Raw genomic sequence first — 18634 nt, forward strand, 5'->3', positions numbered from 1 at the left:
GTAATATTTCTCCTGTTCTTCCTATCTATAATGATTGTTTGGTCGAAAGCATCACCCCAGCTCCCTAACACCCCTTTATACAAGAGTCTGGAATATGATAGTCAGGGGTCTCACCCTAGCCCCTGACACCCATTTTGGAATGTTGGGCGGAAAGTTCCATTTCAAGCCCCCTCCCCTGGGAGTTGCCTTAGTCCAAACTCCATCTCTGAGAAAGCCTGCCAAGCAGTGACCCCTCCCCAGGAAGGATCAAGAAGGCCCACCAAATGGTAATCCCTCCCCAGAAAAGGTCAAGCTGACTCCCACAGGCTACTTAAACTGCCCTCCCAGAGAATGAACACATAGTCTCTGGGTTTCGTGTGGTCTCCCCTTCTCTCTCTCCCCCTTGCCATGCTTTCCCAGAACCTCCCGGGAGCGATGCATTAAACATGGGCAACTTTTATTCAGTCTAATTTGGTCTGATTGGAATTATTTGTGTTGGCTGAGAGGCTCATCTAAGAAATACTCCTAACAGTGATGCTCCAAAGCTCCTCTTGCAGCTTTGGTTGTCTCCACCTAGCCCAGCAGGATGCCAGTAGCAACTAAACAACAGGCCCTTTCTCTCCCTATCATCAGAGAACTTACTGTGTCTTTCAGTAGACCTAGTTTCTCTCACCAGAGTACCAGAATAAGATAACTAGCAACACCCTCACCCCTTTGAGGCTTACATTGGATAAAGAGTTGAGGGGAGGAACCTTACCATCAAAAGGAAGACTTGAGGGGTCAATAATTTTCCTTTCTTAGGTAGCTCAGGGGAAACATCCTGAAAATCTGAAAGTGGGAAAATCAGACAATTTTATTTTTTTGGTATTTTAACTTTTTTTTTAAAGATTTATTTATTATGTATACAGTGTTCTGGGCACCAGATTTTATTATAAATGAGTGTGAGCCATCATGTAGTTGCTGGGAATTGAACTCAGGACCCCAGAAGAGCAGTCTGTGCTCTTAACCTCTGAGCCATCTCTCCAGCCCATTTTAACTTTTTTGATAAAGCAAATATGCCAAGCTTGTGAAAACATCCATCTCCCTAGTTGTCCTATTAAGTACTTTATATTCATTGAGCATGAATGATTTATTTCATATAATCTTTGCAAAAAGCTATTTTATAAAAAGATTCTACTTATCCACTGACAAGTATACATTGAACCATTATTACTTGTTATTCGACACCAAGCACTGTGCTAGAAGATGTAGGCTTGAGAGGCAACAAAAATTACAATTGCAATGTTTCTGTCTTTTTGTTTTGTTTTGTTTCAAGACAGGGTCTCACCGTGTAATTCTGTCCTGGAATCCACTATGTAGACCAGGTTGGCCTCGAACTCACAGAGATCCACCTACCTCAGCCTCCCTAGTACTGGGATTAAAGGCATGTGTCATCACGCCTGGCAACAATGTTTATGACTTAAATTACAATCCTGTGGGGAGACTGCAACTGTGTGGAACCCTAAAACAGATGTTGCAGAGAACCAGCATGGCGAATGAAGTTTGAAGTAAACTCTAACAAAGCATTTACCAGGTAGCCAAAGAATAGGCAGAGGATAGGTGGCGCCAAGTGCTGGACAGGAGATGTATATAAGCAACAAAGATTGGCAGATGGGAGGGAAGGTGGTCAATTTTGTTCCAGGTCTGTTGCTCCCAGAGCCAGAGTTCATTACCATTTCATTCTGTCCCTCACAAAAGCTTAAAATCCACAAGCAGGATGGAAAAAAAAAACCCTAAAGAATTGGTGTGATGTGTAATTTACTACGGGAGACTAACAGGCAGCTTTGAAGACTAGGTTCTGGCATACAGCAGCCGGAAGATTTGCTCCGCACAAAGCCGCGTGCGTCTCCTTACCAAATCCCGATAGGGGATAGAAACAGAAACCACGGCAGAAACCACAAGAAACCCGCTCGTCGCTCGGCGGCCGCGTACTCCCCGCCCCGGAAGCGGAAGTGCACGCGAGGTCAGGCGTGTTTCCAAGATGGCGGCCCTCAGGGCTCTGGTATCCGGGTGCGGAAGGCAGCTCCACGGGTTCCTAGGAGGCCCCGCTACGACCGGCTGGCTGTGGCTTCCAGCTCGCAGGTTGAGAGAAGGTGAGTCTCAGGACCCAGCGACTTCTAGAACTTGAGAACAGCCACATAACAGACTTGTGTCAACCCCGGCGTGGCACCCCCTCTCTGCACGGCTCTCAAACCTCGGGGGTGCTGGGCTCCACAGGACGCTTAAAAGCTCTTCCAGACCCTGGAGCTGTTGCTTCACCTCCCGGTTTTAGTGCCTTCCGGGAGTAAATGAGGACTGAGAGATTTAGATCTCAAAGATTTAGAGATCAAAGACAAGATTGTCTGAGAGTTCAGAAAAGCTATAAAGGGCCGACTGCTAATTCTCTCATAATTTCCAAATCTCCCTCTCCTTAAACCGTATCCCCAAAGCCTCCCTTTTCAATTTCCCCTCCGAAAATGATATTAGGTGGTGGCTGTTTTTGTCTAGGCTACTAATCTTGAGAGATGGCAGCCAAGGTGCAAAGACTATTGAACAACTACGACAAAAGCAAGTGCTAAATTTTAGTTCTGCATTTCATTAATATTAAACCCAGAAAAGTAACCCGAGTTACTTTTTCATCGGCTGAAAGGGTACTGAAGTCCCAGTGCTGTGAGTCAGGCTGTGAAAGGAGAAGAAAGCACAGCCTTTCTGTGAAGCCTGGGTTCTGATGAGATATGTCTACGTCCTCCGTAATGAGAGTCATCCGTTTGCATGAAAGAGCCCAGGAAGATTCTGTTGCTGGAAATAGCAAAGGCAGTTGGAAGTTTTCATAAAGAGGATGCTCCCTCAACAGGCTCCTGAAGGGCTGGAATCTGGCGGAGTGAAAAGGTCTTTAGGGATAGTCTTCTTTTGTTGTTCTGTGGGAAGCAGGAATGGATTAGTGTTGAGCTAAAAGAAATGATGGACAAGGGGCTTGTTTTTAAAATTCTAGCGCAGTGTTGGCCAACCAGTGAATATCTGTCAGAGTGGAGAAGGAGCCAATTGGAAAAAAAGAGCCACTGAGTAAAGAAGAGGCCTCAGCCTCCCAGTCATGTGGCATAACTTAGAGGAGGTCTCTTTCGTTTCCAACAGTAATTTTATTAAGAGTGGCAGATAAGGGCCTAGTGGCGCACGTCTTTAATCCCAGTTCTTGGGAGACAGAGGCAGGAGGATCTCTGAGTTCCAGGGCAGCCAGGGCTACACACCGAAAAGTCCTTTCTCAACCAAGAAACAAACAAAAGAAAATTATTTTTATTTTTGAAACAGAGTCTCACTATATTGCTTTGGCTGACCTGGAACTCGTTATGTAGACCAGGCTGCCCTTAAACTCATGGAGATCCACCCACCTCTGGCTCTTTCTTGTGTGTGGTTTAGAGGTGTGTGCCACCATCCGCTGCTTTGACTAGTTCTTTACTGTGTTGCTTTTTTTTGTATTTTGGGTTTTTTTTTTACTAGTTATGTAGTTTTATCTTTGAAAAGATAGAGAAGAAATAAAGAGGGTTTCTTGTATGATTCGTAGTTTCTATGATATGTAGTTTCTTGTATGATTAGTTGATTTAAAACTAGAGTATTTGCGATTTCACATAAGAAACTTGTTGTTTCAGACAGTTTTGCATTGGGTGGCTTTAACTTTCTAGGTAGACCAAGCTGGCCTCCAGCATCTGGCAGTCTGCCTGCCTCTGCCTCCCAAGTGCTGGTATCACTGTCATGTACTATCACATCCAGCAAGAAATTTTTTTAACTGGAGAGTTTGTGGAATGGTGAACTATATAATCAGTGTTTGGAGTCGTCGCTACAAATGCTTGGTTGGTAACTCTTCTGTCTGTGAGCCACTGTGTAGACAGCCTGGTCTCGAGGCTGAATGTTAAGGTGAATTGATGTGCTTTTACGTGAAAGCCCTGTCATGTTTTATTTCCTTTTGAATCATCCACCATTCTTCCCTTTGGTAAGCCATATACTGCTGACTATCATTGAACTAGCTAGTATACTTGTCACTCAAATATGTGCATGTAAAATTTAAAGTTGTGACAGACAAGCTGATTCTCTGAAAATATTCAATCATCTTACTTTTCAAAGATAAACTATGTAACTTAAGCAAGAATTCATGAGGCTTGGACTCGAGAAGAAAAGAACCTTCGTGAGGACTGATTAGTGGTGTCATTGCTATGAGTTTTCAGTCTAATGCATTGTTCCTCAGTCAGTGGTGATCATCCACTCCCTTTCTCCCACCCCCAGTGTCCAGACATTTCTGGCAATGTCTAGAAACCTTTTTGGTTGTCACAGCTGGTAATTCCAGCATCTGGTGAGTGGGTAGGGATACCCTTAAATGTCTTACAGCACAACATGTCAACTCGACAACAGAGAACCAACTGGCCCAAAATGTCAGCAGTACTGTTGCTGAGATAGCCTGGTCTGATGTTTGGCACGAGGGCCAAGATATACACCTTTAATCCTGGCGTTTAGAAAACAGGCAGAGGCAGGTGGGTCTCTGTGAATTCTAAGGTCAGTCTGGTCTACTTATAAAGTTCCAGGACAGCTAGAACTACTTAGTAAAGCCCTGCCTCTGAGGGTGTGTGTGTGTGTGTGGTGTGTGGTGTGTGTGGTTGGCAGGTACATACAAGCCCAAAGTGAGAGAGAGTGGGTTATAAAAAAAGCAAAAAGCATAACTTAAGGGGACAAATGAGGAAACTATGGTTTGCTAAGTGCCTTCTTCCAGACGTATACTAGGTGTTCCTTAAAACATCTACTCAGTCTTCCTTAAAAGTAGATGTTAGCGGTCTTTACTTTGATGAATGGGGGATCCAGTTCTAAAGATTCCGTAGCTTACCTAACTTCAGCTCTAAGCAGCAGGGTTGAAAGCAGGGGCAGCACTCTCCCCTCTCCCGTGACACACAGCCCTGGTGCTCCTCGGCAGGTCCTCTTTTTTTTTTCCTCCTTTCATGAAAGTCTCTTGCCAGTTGACTTGCCAAAGAATGTCTAATGAATTCATCAATGACAATGTCAGATTTAGCAAGGATCGTGTTAAAAGCGTCCTGCCTTAACACCTTGTGAAGGAAATGACAGCATGACAAGAAACCGTGAGCAGCGAGTTACCAGCTATGACCTTACAGCATAGAACATACTGAAACGCTGAAAGGCCACTTCAGCCAGCTAAGAAGGGCCATCTGATATGCTGAGTAATCCCACAGCAAGGAGCTTGGAGAGGAGGGAACAAGTGGGGTTTACGGTTTCAGCGCCTTGCCAATGGGGAAAGTCCTAGGCAGCAGTGAGACTGAAGCCCAGGGCAAGAGGGACATTTCATCAGGAATTCCAGGACAGGAACCAGGGAGGCAACCAGAGACCCATAAACTGAGCGATGCAAGGTGAACTGAAGGAGATGGCACTTGAGAAACAGGCAGCGCCCTGAAGCACAGGCCCTCATTGTGACTGCTGAGACAGGGGGCTACCTTCCAGCCCTCCCACATATGCTGCCTAGAGCTCAGTTTCCACAGATCCTGGAGGCCTTGGCTTCTCGGACCAGGCACTGCTGCGGTGCCCCTCCTCCTCCATCATTCATCTCCCTCCCTCTTCCTCTACTAAACAGCCGAGCCTTTATGCACCAGGGTAACTGTGTCTGCCTGTGTTTATGTGTCCATCAAGGGCTTCTGCGGCCATTGCAGTCTCACCACATCACTGCTTGCTCCAGGCTGTTATAACCCGGTCATCTTGGACTCCATCCTAGGAGTATTTACTAAAGTACTCGGAGGACCTCTTTATGAGACATGGGCTTTATTACGGTGACGTTCCCATCCTTGCTCTACTTCCTCCTCCAGGGCAAAGACTGTGCCTTACTCTTCTGCTGTTCCTCTGCCCAGGAGGTAGAGCCTGGCTGCCACCCCCTTCCTGATTCTTGGTGCACGTGCTGCCTCGCTTGAGAGGCGGCAGCCTTCGTTCTCCTCAGAAAACAACGTCATGTGTGGTGGCCTACTTCATGCTGGCCTAGCTCAGGATGCAGGAGTGGTTGCATTTTTTTTTCCTAGTTAAGTTTTCTTTTGGTCTCTAAACCTTAGTCCAGCTTCTCTTGCCCACCACCACTTCTCTTAAATGGAGAGGAGGCCAGGGACAACTGGATCTCTGGTTTTGTTTGGTTTTGCCATGTTTTTCTATGTACACTGAAAATCAATACTATTTTTGATTCCTATCTCCTCTTTGCAGAAGCTTAAAATCTGCTGAAGGGGGCCTCTCCAGGCCCCAGTCAGCCGCCTTCCCCTGCACTCTCTCACCACCCTGATCAATCTACGCCTCCTGTGAGTTCCTTGGGTCATTCCTTTGGTTTGACAGTTCGTCTCTCTTAGATAAGTATCTCCTATTGTTTTACCCACTGGCTTCTAGAAAGACACTGGCTGGCTCGAGGTTGCTGTGGGAGAGCTCGTGAACAGTGGAGCTTGCCATGGGCTTTGATCTCTTTTCCAGGGGCCAGTGGGATGACTTCAGGCTTTGGGTCTTTGCCGAGAGTGATGTGTGTTTTGTTAGACTTGTTTACCTCATGGGTAGGGCCCAAGAGCCTGGACCAAGAAGGAAACCACATGTTTATGCTCTTTGTGTTTCAGGCCATTGTCCTGGTGCTGCCTCCATGGTTGAGCATGTGTCCCTGCTTTTGTTTCCTGAGACTTCTCAGAAATTTACCCCCCTACCTGGTGTTGCTCCCATTTAGTTACCCTCTTTCCCTCCCCCAATTTTTTTGGCGTAGTAGCACAGTTTCAAGGGTGGCTGGACTGGAGATATGCCCCCTGCTTTCCCTGGTCCTCCTGTGTGGGCCATTCTGCAGTGGACATGGTGGTGACCTTCCCTCTGCAGCTGTGCTGCCTTCTAGGCTGACAACCAGGTTGGGTCTCACCACATCCCGTTCATGGGCTAGGCTCCGTTCTGGACAAGTAGAACCGTGTGTGAGGTGACGCAGTTTCTTTTACACAGGAGCCGAGTTTGTTCTGATTAGTGGCTAGAGTGTTCTCTGAAGAAAGCCTCTGGGTTTTTCTGGTCATTGTTTCACTTGTGTGTGTCTGGAGTTGGACATGGAGGGCTCTCCGATTGGTTGTTTTGGAGTAATGATTCTTTATGAATGGTTTGCCCAGAAAACAAATGAGGAATCATTCTAGGCAGCCTGTGTCTAATTAGGTGTCGGTCCCAGAGCTCAGTGGCCACAGATGCTGACACGGGCTCTGGCTGGGTTAGTGGTGCCTTTTTCCCTAGGTCCTCTCTCTTTGTTGTTTATATTATGTTTTTGCATAATACTTTAGAAAATATGGTAGGTAAAAAGAAGAAAGAGAAATATACTCCCTTCCACCTCTGAGGAATAGCCAGGTCTGTAACACATACCCCACAGCCTCCTGCAGCCCATGGCCAATTGTGTGTTCTCAGGTGGATATTTTTCCTAGGGAGAGATCTTGAGCTCCCACTTAATTCTCAAAGTCAAGGACCTTAGGCACTTTTCTAATTTATATTATTTCCTGTGTTAGCCAGAGCTAAGTAAAACTAAACTGTGGTAGCCAAACTACTGTTTAAATAGGGTCTTAGTATCTGGAGAGACGGTTTGCGGATTGTGTGGGCTTGAGCTCCCTATTGTAGCAGTTAACGGTTGGAAGGAGACATTGGCAATTATTTCACTTGTTAAAAACTAGCGTTTATTGAGCATTTGCTGTGTACCAGTTCCTTGCTAGCAGCTGTGGCTCTCTCTCTCTAAACAAGCCAAGAACATGGGAGATGCTCCAGGAACAGTTGCTGTGTGTGAGCTGGCAGCTTCATTCAGTATCCTAGTTAGGTGAATGGTAATGTGTGCAGCCGATGGTCTTGCCTCCACTTCTCCCCTGCCCACCTCAGGCATCGATAGGCCCTGGATGGCCCTCAGTGTGGAACAGTTTTCCCTAAGCCCTGCTGACCCTACTGTCTTGAGGCTCCTGATTGTTCCCTCTTCCATTCCTTTTTCTGGGATGATAACAGAGCATAACCCTTCAGGGAGAGATGAAGAAGGATGGAGCAGAGAATATTTCCCTCACAGCCAGTTTCATGCAGTCTTGACAGGATTCTCAGGATACATTTTGGGATTGGCTTTGTCTCCTTGAAAAGCTACCACTGGAGCACAGACAGAGCTGTGTTGTAGATTGCAAACCCTTCAAAGCCAGTCTGTAAAGGGACATGTGTAAGAATCTTACTTTGTAGCCCAGGCTGTCCTCAAACGTATAACAATTTTCCTGCCACAGCTGTTGAGTTTGCCAATTCTTCTAGACATAATCAAGATGAATCTCTGCTTCAAAAGGCAAAAACTAATATGGAAACCCTTAATTCCATAGAGATGCTGTAGCCTGAGCATCCCAGGCTTGCCTACAGCCAGCCTCAAGGGCATAGAGCCTTGGCACTTGGGGGTGAACCTTGCCCACTTTTTGTCCCAGGCAGGGACCGTGGGAGAGTGCAGACTGAAGACTCCTCTCCTCTGCCTGTGTAGCATTTGAGCTGTTATTTGAAACTCCCTGTTCCTTATTAAATGGCTGACCTAATTTTTCCCCTTTATCTCTGTAGTGGTGGAGATCCAAGAAGGGAAGACGACTGTAGTAAGTATCGCCGCGTTGGCCACTCACGACCTCCTTAACGCTCGGAGCCGCCTGGCTGCTCCTCTGAGGGAGGGAAAGAGGCCCAATCTGGACTCCTGGCTCCAGGATCTGTTCCCTCTGAGACCATAAATCCTGAAGTCTACTATTTTTTGGGCTGTGTGCCGTAGTGTGGTTAATCAAGAACAGTCATTGTGCCTGTACTGAGGTATCTGTTACTTGATTAAAGTGACCTTTTGTATGACAAAGTCTCAAAGGACTTTGCTAATAAGTTTTCTGGCAGGTGATAAATTAGTTTCCCAAAGGGGAAACTAAGGCAGCATTGCAGGCCTACAGAACCAGAGTTAGTTGGCCCAGAGCCAGGGTCTGGACTTCTGATCCTTGCTTTCTGTCTAGAAAGTGTACCCGTAATTGAGACGTTAGGAGGTGACAGTCCCTAGGGCCTAACCTCACTAGTAGGCACCCTGACTTGTCTCTTGGTAAGGAAACTGAAACGGTTCTTTCACCCATGCTCCACTTTCCCTTGCTGGGCCCATCTCTCCTCCCTTGGGGAGTCAGTCATGGGGCCTAGATTATCCTATAATCCTTAAAAGACAACCTTGTTTTCACATGGGCTTCTATGCCTCCAAAAAATTCTCAGCCACCTTGCAGAGCTCCCAGAAGGCTCAGGAACTTCCATGTCAACCAGGGGCTTAACCTCTCTGGCAGTCAGCCAAGTATAGGCCTCCCCAAGACAGTCTTATCCCCAGGAGAAATCCACTCATTCTTCTCCCACTGTCCTTTCCACTGGTTAGCCTCCACCTGACTCTTAACTTTTTAGGGAACTCCCCTTTGGGCATCTCTCCAATTTTCTGATTAAAACCTAAAACAGTCTGGGCATGATGGTGCATACCTGTGATCCCAGTACATGAAGATCAGGAGCTAAAGGCCATCCTCAGTTACACAGCGAGTGCAGGGCAAGCCTGGGCTCTCAAAGGACAGAACGCATTCACCCTACAGACTCCATGCTGAAGAAAAGGGTGCCATCGAACTTTTTGGGTTTTGTTTTTTGAGACAGGGTCTGTATGTAGCCCTGACTGTCCTGAAGCTCACTTTGTAGACCAGGCTGACTTCAGACTCACAGAGATCCGCCTGCCTCTGTCTCCTGAGTGCTGGGATTAAAGGTATGCGCCACCCCACCCAGCCTGACCTGACATCTGCTTTTCTGAGTACAGAGTGCTCAGTGCTAAGAGCGTCCCCTGCCACTGCATCTCCTACTAATGCAGCTGTTGTCCTGGGCCCAGCCTTTGTTCTAGCCCATCAGAATGCTTGCTATTCTTCTGATTGCTGTTTCCATTTCCCGTGAAGACTATGGCAGACCATGCCTGGCTGTCTGTCATCTGCCGTCTTCAGACTTTAGAACCAGCTAGGTCACCATCAATGACAGTATCTCTAAGAGGAGCTAATGTGTTAGACATTCAGAATTGAAGGCTTGCGTCCCAGCTCATGGTGCTGGCCACATCTTACCTTTTAAATTTTTTATGTGAGGCCTGCATGGATCTGCTGTTTGTAGAGGGAGCATGGAGAGACACTGCGACTTTGACTGACCGTGAGTGTGTGTTCTGCCGCCTGCCGCACTGAGTTGTGGGAGTTAGAGGAGCTGACGTGTGAGCCACTCTTAGTGCAGAACCAGCCGAACAGCAGTGAGCCGATAAATGTTGGTGCTCTCCTGGGGCCCTGGAGGCCTCCCATGCACCTACAGATTTTCCCTGGCCCACAGCTTCTCTCTGTCATGTTTGGGGTTGCCATGGTAGAAGTGGGGTGGGGTAGATAGTGGTGCCCGGTATAACTGAACAAAACTTCTTGCCTTTCTCCAGGGGACAGGGCTACCGAGCCTAGCCATGCGCTTAGGCTCGGCCTCAATGAGGCCTGCTAAGCTCCCCTGCAATTGGAGCTAAAGAGAGCCATATTCCCTGAACTCGGAAAGCAAAGGCAAGAGGTTCACTGCAAATGTGAGGCCAGCCTGGTCTCTATAACAGGATCCAAGCCAGCTGAGTCTACCTAGTGGGACCCTGGTTTGTTTTAGAGGAGGGCGTATATTGTGTTCCTCTGCCCATGCTTTCTGTTTGCAGAGGGAGAGAGGAGCAGTGCACACAGACACCCACTTGTCTGGCTATTCTCAGTTTCTCAGCTGCGGCACTGGCTGGCATTCTTTGATGTGAGGGCTCCCCTGTGCATCCTTGCTAGATACCTATCATACCCCTTCCCCCAGCTGTCCAATCAGAAATGTCCCCAGTCGTGGCCTGATGGGGAAACACCACCTCTTGTTGGAAACTGCTAGCATAGATACGGCTTTGTTCCTGGAACATAGCTGGAAATAGTGCTCTCCGCAGATAACGTAGAGTGGGTACAAGCTTTCCTTGGCTAGTGCATCTTTATGCCATTTGGAGCTTTGTTATATGTCTAGTTGTGTGTGTACATGTGCATGCAGGGATCTTGGAGGCCAGGGGAGGGCACAGGTTCCCCTAGAACTGGAGTGCTGGAAGACTGAAGCCCAGTACCCTGCAGGAGCAGCAAGTCCTCTTAACTGCTGAGCCCTCTCTCCAGCTCCCATTTAGAGGGAGGAAGCCTAGGGCTCAGGTATTTTATTGTGGTTTGTTGAGGGAGGAAAGATGGCATTCAGTTGATACGACAAACCCTTCCCTCTAGTTCAGCAGTTCCCAAACTGGGCCATACCCCCCCCCCAAAGGCCATGGGAAAATGCAGATATTTACATTGCAGTTCATAACAGTAGCAAAATTAGTTATGAAGAAACTGAACATAATTTTATGGTTGGGGGTCACTGTATTAAAGGTTCTCAGTGTTAGGAAGGTTGAGAACCACTGCTCTCGCTCCCAGTGTGTATGTCTGTCTGATGTCATCATTGCCATGTGTCTGGTTTTTGAGGCAAGAGTCTTAACCATATAACCCCTGCTGGCTTGGAACTTAATACTGTGTAGCCCAGGCTAGCCTTGAACTTCTAGTTTTCTTGCCTCTGCCACCCACTGCTGGGATTACAGGTATGCATCACTTGTCTGACCGCCAAACCGCATCCCTGTGTCCAAGGCCCAGCATATAGCAGCTACAGACAATCTCCACCATGCAAGCAGACCTGTTCGTTGCTGCCATGAGACCCCCAGAAGTAAGCTTTGGCTGGTGTTCATGCAGAGTGTGTGCAAAGGTAAAGAAAGACCTGCGTGCCTGGCCCAGGCTCTCACTGGCTTTTTTTCTCTCTTTCTTAGATTGAAGGCCGAATCACAGAAACTCCCAAGGCAACTCCAAATCCCCCTAACCCCTCAGGCCAGTGCCCCATCTGCCGCTGGAACCTGAAGCACAAGTATAACTATGAGGTGAGTGTGGAGGCCTCACCCTGTGTGCGCACCTCATGTTGGGACAGCTGCACTTCCCGTGGCCACCAAGGACAACGGAGCTTTGTGCAGTGGCTGTCGACGCTGACTGTGGTAGACTAAAGGGGCTTTGGTTACGAGCACTGTCTGCTTTTCTAGAGGACGGGTTCAGCTCCCAGCACCCACGTGTTGGGTGAAAGCAGTACTTATCAAGTTCCAGAGGAGCCAGCACCCTCTTCCGGCCTCCACAGGCACTGCATGCACATGGTATGCATACATACATGCAGCCAAAATACCTATATGCATAAAATAATCTCAAAAAATAAAAATTTAAAGAAACAAAAGGTATGGGGCTGGAGAGACAGTTCAGCAGTTAAGAGCACTTGCTGCTCTTGCAACAGACCTTAGTTCAGCTCCTAGCACCCAAGGGGCAGCTCAACCAGTTCCAGAGTATCCAGTTCCCTCGTGTCCCCCAAGGATACCGAGTAAACATGCAGTGCGCATATATGCATGCAGGCAAACCACTTACACACATACATTTTTTTTTTTAAAGGTAAATCATTGCTTCTATAACTCAGCCTCAAACAGACCTGCTCAGCTTGGGCATTTTTCAAGTTCTCACAGGCTGTGGAGCTGGAAGCCACTAACTGATTTCATGGCCTGGTTCAGAAGGGCAGGAGTAGTTCTCACAGGGGTAGATTTGGCTCTCCTTTCCCCTTAGGTAACAAGATGATTCACAGTTTGATCTGAAGACACATTTTAGTCTCCAAAGTACAGCTCCAGACCATCCAACTGCTGTCCCTTTTCCAGAGCAGCTGCTTCTGGGACAGGAAACGATCATGAGCATACCCAGCAGCAGGCAGCACGAGTGGAGGGCCTGCTCCAGTGAACCGTGTCCTGAGCAGTCACGGGCTTTATTTGACTCACTTAGGTTTTTCTTGTTGTTGTTGTGTTTTGTTTTTCAAGACAGGGTTTTCTTTGCAGCCCTGGCTATCCTGGAACTCACTCTATAGACCAGGCTGGTCTTAAACTCAGAGATCCTCCTGCCTCTGCTGGGATTAAAGGTGTGTGTCACCACTGCCCGGCATCACCTAAGTCTGTTTTTGGAGGAATTTGTGTCTTTGTAAAGGAACAGATGCCACAACATATGCATAGAGGTCAGTTTTCTTCTTCCTGAATGAGGATCCTGGGGATTAATCTCAGATAGCCAGGCATAGCAAGTACCTTTACTGTCTGAGCCATCTTACCGGCTCTTAGATTGTTAATTAACCCCATGAAGTGGGGGCTTCATCCTTGCTTTGCATTGAGGAAAGTTAATAAACTTGCCACAATCCTCCCACACTAAGTATCAGAGCTGGGATCCAAATCCAGGAAGCCAGGCAGAGCCCATGCTGTGCTAACTACTACCTTGCAGAGAAGACGGGACCCAGTCCTGGATGCCCACACTTGTTCTTCAGGGTTCTCTGTGACATGAGCACTCTACTCGGGGTTCAGGTAATTCAGGCTCTGGGCCAGTTTGACCTGTGTGTTGTCTCAGTTCCCCTCTGAGGCACAGGACGGCTAAGGCCAGAAATCCTGCTCAGGTGATAAGTGCAGGAAGCTCTGAACAGAGTGACCCAACTAATCTCCTGTACTAGGAACCTTGGCTTCACTCCACCCCCGGGTGTAGGGGCAGGGCTCTCACCCCGCTCTGGGTCCTCTGAAAATAAGCGCCCAGAGTACAGCAGAAGGCTGTTCTAAGCTCCTTGTCTCGTGGATGTCAGTGAATATACAGGTATGCTCGTAATCCCAACTACAGTAAGAAGGCGAACCCCACACCTGCCCAGCTACTCAGGCAGCCACTACTGGCCATTTCTAGGAAATGGATTTGACTGTTTTTCCAGGAGAAAAAATCTAATCTTCTCCAAGGTAAAGGCTAAAGTTTTTTCTTTTTCCCCTTTGCACTTGGAGTACTGTTGGTCCAAGCTGTGTACTGCTGTCAGCTGGCATGGCGGCTGCAGTGAAGGGTGCTGAGGATGCAAGCCAGCATGTTAGCTGTGGGTTAGTCCAAGTCCATTCCAGTGGCTTCTGCAGAGGGCTGGGCTGAGAGTGTGGATCCTAGGTCCCCAGGAGCTGTCCAGTGATTAAAACAAATTTGCAGTCATACAGCAAGGCAACCAAGGCAACAGTTTAGTAAACGGACAAAGGCTGGCATTGGGCCCTGGTAGGGAAAAGTGTTATTTAACCCTTTGAGCCATTTAAGGTGGAAGAGGGTTTTTTTACCAGTTCGTCTTCTTTTTTTTTAAGATTTATTTATTATGTATACAGTGTTCTGCCTGCATGTATGACTACAGGCCAGGTGAGGGCACCAGATCCCAGTTCTCATTACAGATGGTTGTGAACCACCATATGGTTGCTGGGAATTGAACTCAGGACCTCCGGATGAGCAGCCAGTCCTCTTAACCACTGAGCCATCTCTCCAGCCCCAGTTTGTCCCTTTTGCTAGACTCAGTCCCACACAGCTTGTTAGGTCCAAGGACTCGTTCCCATCTGGACTTAGGAAATCTGGACTGACCGTCACAGCCCGTTTCCCTTCCTCTCAGCTGGTGCCTCCTAGCTAGCACCTGAGCATGCGCAGCAGACAGGGCAGCTGGCTGTGTGCGCGTCACCTGGGCATCGAGATTGTGCAGCTGAGGTGGAACAGCAGTGCCTCTCACAGAAATGCTTTCCGTGGTCCATCCCAGCAGTCAGAAATGACCACTGGACACTTCATTTATTTATTTGGGAGTTCATTTGTTTTGAGACAGGATTTCTCTGTGTAACCCTGGCTGTCCTAGAACTCACTCTAACTCAGAGATCTGCCTGTCTGCCTCCTAAGCACCACAACTCCCTGACAGACTACCAGACATTTTACTACCGAGAAAACCTGGTGGCAGGTGCTCACTAGAGCATTTCTAGTCTCACCTATGTCAGAAGATTTGGAGGAGGTGCTGGGACCCCTGCAGAGCCAATAGTCCTGGTTAAACCCAGCTGACCCCCATTCCAATTTTTGGTTTTCACTAGGATGTGCTGCTGCTCAGTCAGTTCATCCGGCCACACGGAGGCATGCTGCCCCGGAGTGTCACAGGCTTGTGCCTGGAAGAACACCGGAAGATCGAGGAGTGTGTAAAGATGGCTCACCGAGCAGGTCAGAGTACCCAGGACTAAGGGGTGGTGGGGACTGTCGCAGCTGGAAGAGGGGTGATGAGCAGAACATTGGTGCTGTGACCCTGCTCCCCACTCCCATGGTCTGCACCCCGGCCCTTCAGAACTGTGGAGGCTGACCCTTTGTGTGTTCTTCTCCTCAGGTCTCTTACCAGATCACAGGCCACGGCTTCCAGAAGGGTCCTTATCCAAGAATAAACCCAAGCTCAACCGGTAAGAAAACATGAGCACAGTCGACCTAAGCACTCTGGACTCATGGCTCTCACAGCAGCCCAGGAGAACCAAAGTGTTCCTTGGCTGTCTGCTCCATTCCCAGCCAGCCCGAGTACACACCCACATCTTCCCCACCACCGTACTGTATGCTGGCTACCACCTCCCTCTGGCCCACTCTCTCTTTTCTGTCCTAGAGGGTCTTGGCCTTGACACGGACAAGGAGGCTGCTGGTTGGGCAGTAGAATATGTTAATCCCGTTGATGACATCACTGCATTGCTATCGGGATGTCAGACCATTACTACAAATTTCAGTATCCCAACTCTCTCCAACACTAGGGTCATTACAGGGCAGAGCAAGGCCTTGGCCATGGAGGACTGTCTGGGATAGGGCCACTGTACACGGCATTGCACCAAGGAAGCCTGCATATAGGTTCAGTCACCCATGCTCCCTAAAACTAACAGCCTACACAACTTCCTTGGCATCTTGAGCTGTTCTGAGGTCTTAAGGGGAAGAGATGAAGTCGGCCCTCCTACAGCAGCAGGGTAGGCAAGCCCCTCTGGAGTGAGAGCAGATTCTCAGCTAACATTCAGACAGCTATCCTGTTGTAGGATCCCCTCTCCTGATGTCAGCCTGACAGGCAATTTAGTCTATAATATCCCCTTGTTGAGAGGAGAGCTGGGTCTGTAGAATTGATTTCGCAGTTCTTATGCCCCCAGTGGCCTTTCCCTCCTCTAGTGTGTCAAGCTGCCTCTGCTGATCGTGAGAACGCAGATGCTCTGCAGGGTGACTGAGGCAGAAGGAGACTCCGAAGCCCCCACAGATCTTTACAGAGATCCCTACCATCCCAGGTGGATGCGGGGAGCCAGGTTGCTAGGTGGAGGATGTGAGGTGGGGTAATTTAAGCTTGCTTCCTTGTGCCTTGCCTCCCCAGTCCTAGATCCTGCAGAGCTGGGCTCCTTGCCAGGAGCCCCAAGGAGCAGGGCGTGCTCTGGTCCGCTCAGGGGTTGAGCCCACCCCCACCCTGGCTTTTAAGAGACAGCAGCAAGCCTGAGGACACAATCCATCCTGCCCTCGGGCCTTTGAAGCTAGGCCAGGCTCCCTCCCTTACATCCGGTGTCCTTTAGTGTGACACGGGATTGATGATGTGTGGGGGCTCTTGAGTTGCAAAAGGCCATCCTGGGGGAGGGGAAGTCCTGGCTCAGGAGGCACTGATCCCTGTACAAGGGATGCTGTGATTGCACCCAAAGGTCCCTAGTCTGTACTCAAGGGCCTAGGCCCGCTCACTCCTCCATGTCCTCAGCACCCTGGTGCAGCAGTACCTTCTCCAGCAGAGGGGATGGTCTTCCCGTTCCTGCTCTCCTGTGCACCAGGGTCCAGGCCAGCCCTCCTTGCTCAGAAGAGATGTAAAGGGAGTGATTTGGAAAGAGCTGAGGTGTTCACAGAGGGCTGACTGAATGCCACCTAGCCTACCCATCAGCTGGCTGCCCCATGTGGAACAGGCATCAGGAGAGTCTGGTCAGCTGGGGTCTTCTGGAGTCCTGCTGAACACCCTTTTTCAGGGGCCACTGTCAGACCCCCATCCTTACCTCTCCCTCCTGGGACAAAGGCCAGCTGGTGGTGAGGGAGCCCATGCTAGTCCGACCTGCCGTTCTAGAACCACTGATGAGAGAGAGCAGCCCCTGTGCAGGCAGCACACCCCAGCCAACTGGGGAAGGCCTTGTCTTCCTACCTTCTGAGGCCAGCTCACACCGGGTCCAGGATGGACCTCCCGGTCCTCCATAGGCCATCAGCTGAAGACCAGGGTTCAGAGGAACACAGCGGAAAGGCATGCATGAGTCAGCAGTCCTTCTTTCAGCCAAAGATTTCAGCCAAAAAAATAAATTTAATTTCTGCCAGGAATACTAGTTTTTAAATTAAGTTTTTACTTGACGGTCTCTGGAGGAGGCCAGGGCAAGCTTCAACCTCACATAGAACACAGGAGGACCCCTGGCCTTTGTGGCTGAACTTTAAGGATAAAGGATGGATCTTTCTGGTCAGGAGCCAGGTTTCATATGAACAGAGTAAACCCCAATCTTGGTGCTGTGAGCCACTTTTCCAGGAACAGTCTGGGCCCAGGCTATCCCCAAAGGAGGCCAGAGGACCATGGGTGGCCGCCATCTTTCCCTGCCTCTCCCACTTACAGGAACCCTCTGGGCTGGGATTGCACCCTCTATGTTCATCCCTTGCTTCTCGTCAGACTGGATGACGGGTGGAGTCCTGCACCAGTGTGGTACCCCGAGGAGTTCCCTGGAGGCTAGGGCATCTAGAGCAGCCAACTGGGGAAGAGTGGCAGGGTTCTTCTGCCTTTATCCTTCCCTGTGTCGGGCCAGAGAGCTGTTGTCCAAGCAGCCTCTTCCTTGGCCTTCTCCCTCAGTAGATGACACTGGCAGCTTAGAAAGATGAAGGGAGCTGGGCCTGGGCTCCTGACCCTGACTGACTCTAACCACACACTTGAAACAGCAAGAGCCCGTTCATTTATAAAACAGCAGTTTCTCCCAGGAAAAATCCTTTGCCCTTTGAGAAGGGAAAACTGGTGAAAGATGGCGCAGTTACTACAGCCCAGTCCCGGGGTTTAGTGCCCTACTCTTCTGTCCCAGCATGCCAACCTTCTTGTGTTCCCTCCACAGCTACCTGACTCGCTGGGCTCCCAGCTCTGTCAAGCCCATCTATAAAAAAGGCCACCGTTGGGATAAGGTGGGGATGGCTGTGGGGTCACCACTCCTGAAGGACAATGTCTGCTACTCCAGAAGGCCTTTGAAGCTGATGCATTAATGGGAGCCGCGCTGCTGAATATCTTGACCAGAACCTTCCAGATGATGCACTTGCCCCTCCCACCAGAACCACTGCCCTCCACACACAGCATGGGAACTTCAGAACTAACTTCTGTTCCTCGGATCTGCCCAGCCATGGTGTTGGGAGCCGGGGCAGGCAGGAACTGGCCTGTGGTCTTCTGACTAGCTCGGGCTGAGGTCTGTGCAAGGGCAGGAGCCTTACACAAAGAAAGGTAATAAAGCAGGCTCTCGGCTTCCCAGTGTGGTCACTGCTTAGAAGTGTGGGGCACACTTCAGAATGCGAAGCTGCTCGTCTCTGGATGGCCCTGTCTGCCAATGGAGTGGGTCCATGTGCACACACAGGTGCCCATCCTCTGCCAATAGGCATCACACTCTAGTGGGGACCTAACCACAAGTAGCTTTCAGTAGAGTCGAGGAACCTCA

General features: G+C 49.2%; 1 protein-coding gene across 1 annotated transcript; it reads left to right on the forward strand.

Annotated features, from left to right (window-relative positions):
• Positions 1–1958: 1958 nt before the first annotated feature.
• Positions 1959–18444, forward strand: Mrps18a (mitochondrial ribosomal protein S18A). Its single transcript, XM_041655912.1, has 6 exons — positions 1959–2111; positions 8590–8621; positions 11879–11986; positions 15026–15149; positions 15310–15379; positions 18047–18444. The coding sequence occupies exons 1-6, from the start codon at positions 2000–2002 to the stop codon at positions 18189–18191; spliced, it is 591 nt and encodes a 196-aa protein (XP_041511846.1). The 5' UTR covers positions 1959–1999; the 3' UTR covers positions 18192–18444.
• The last annotated feature ends 190 nt before the right edge of the window (positions 18445–18634 follow it).

This window comes from Microtus oregoni, unplaced genomic scaffold, assembly GCF_018167655.1.
Source record: "Microtus oregoni isolate MIOR12 unplaced genomic scaffold, Mior012 000007F_ref0000211, whole genome shotgun sequence".
NCBI lineage: Eukaryota > Metazoa > Chordata > Mammalia > Rodentia > Cricetidae > Microtus > Microtus oregoni.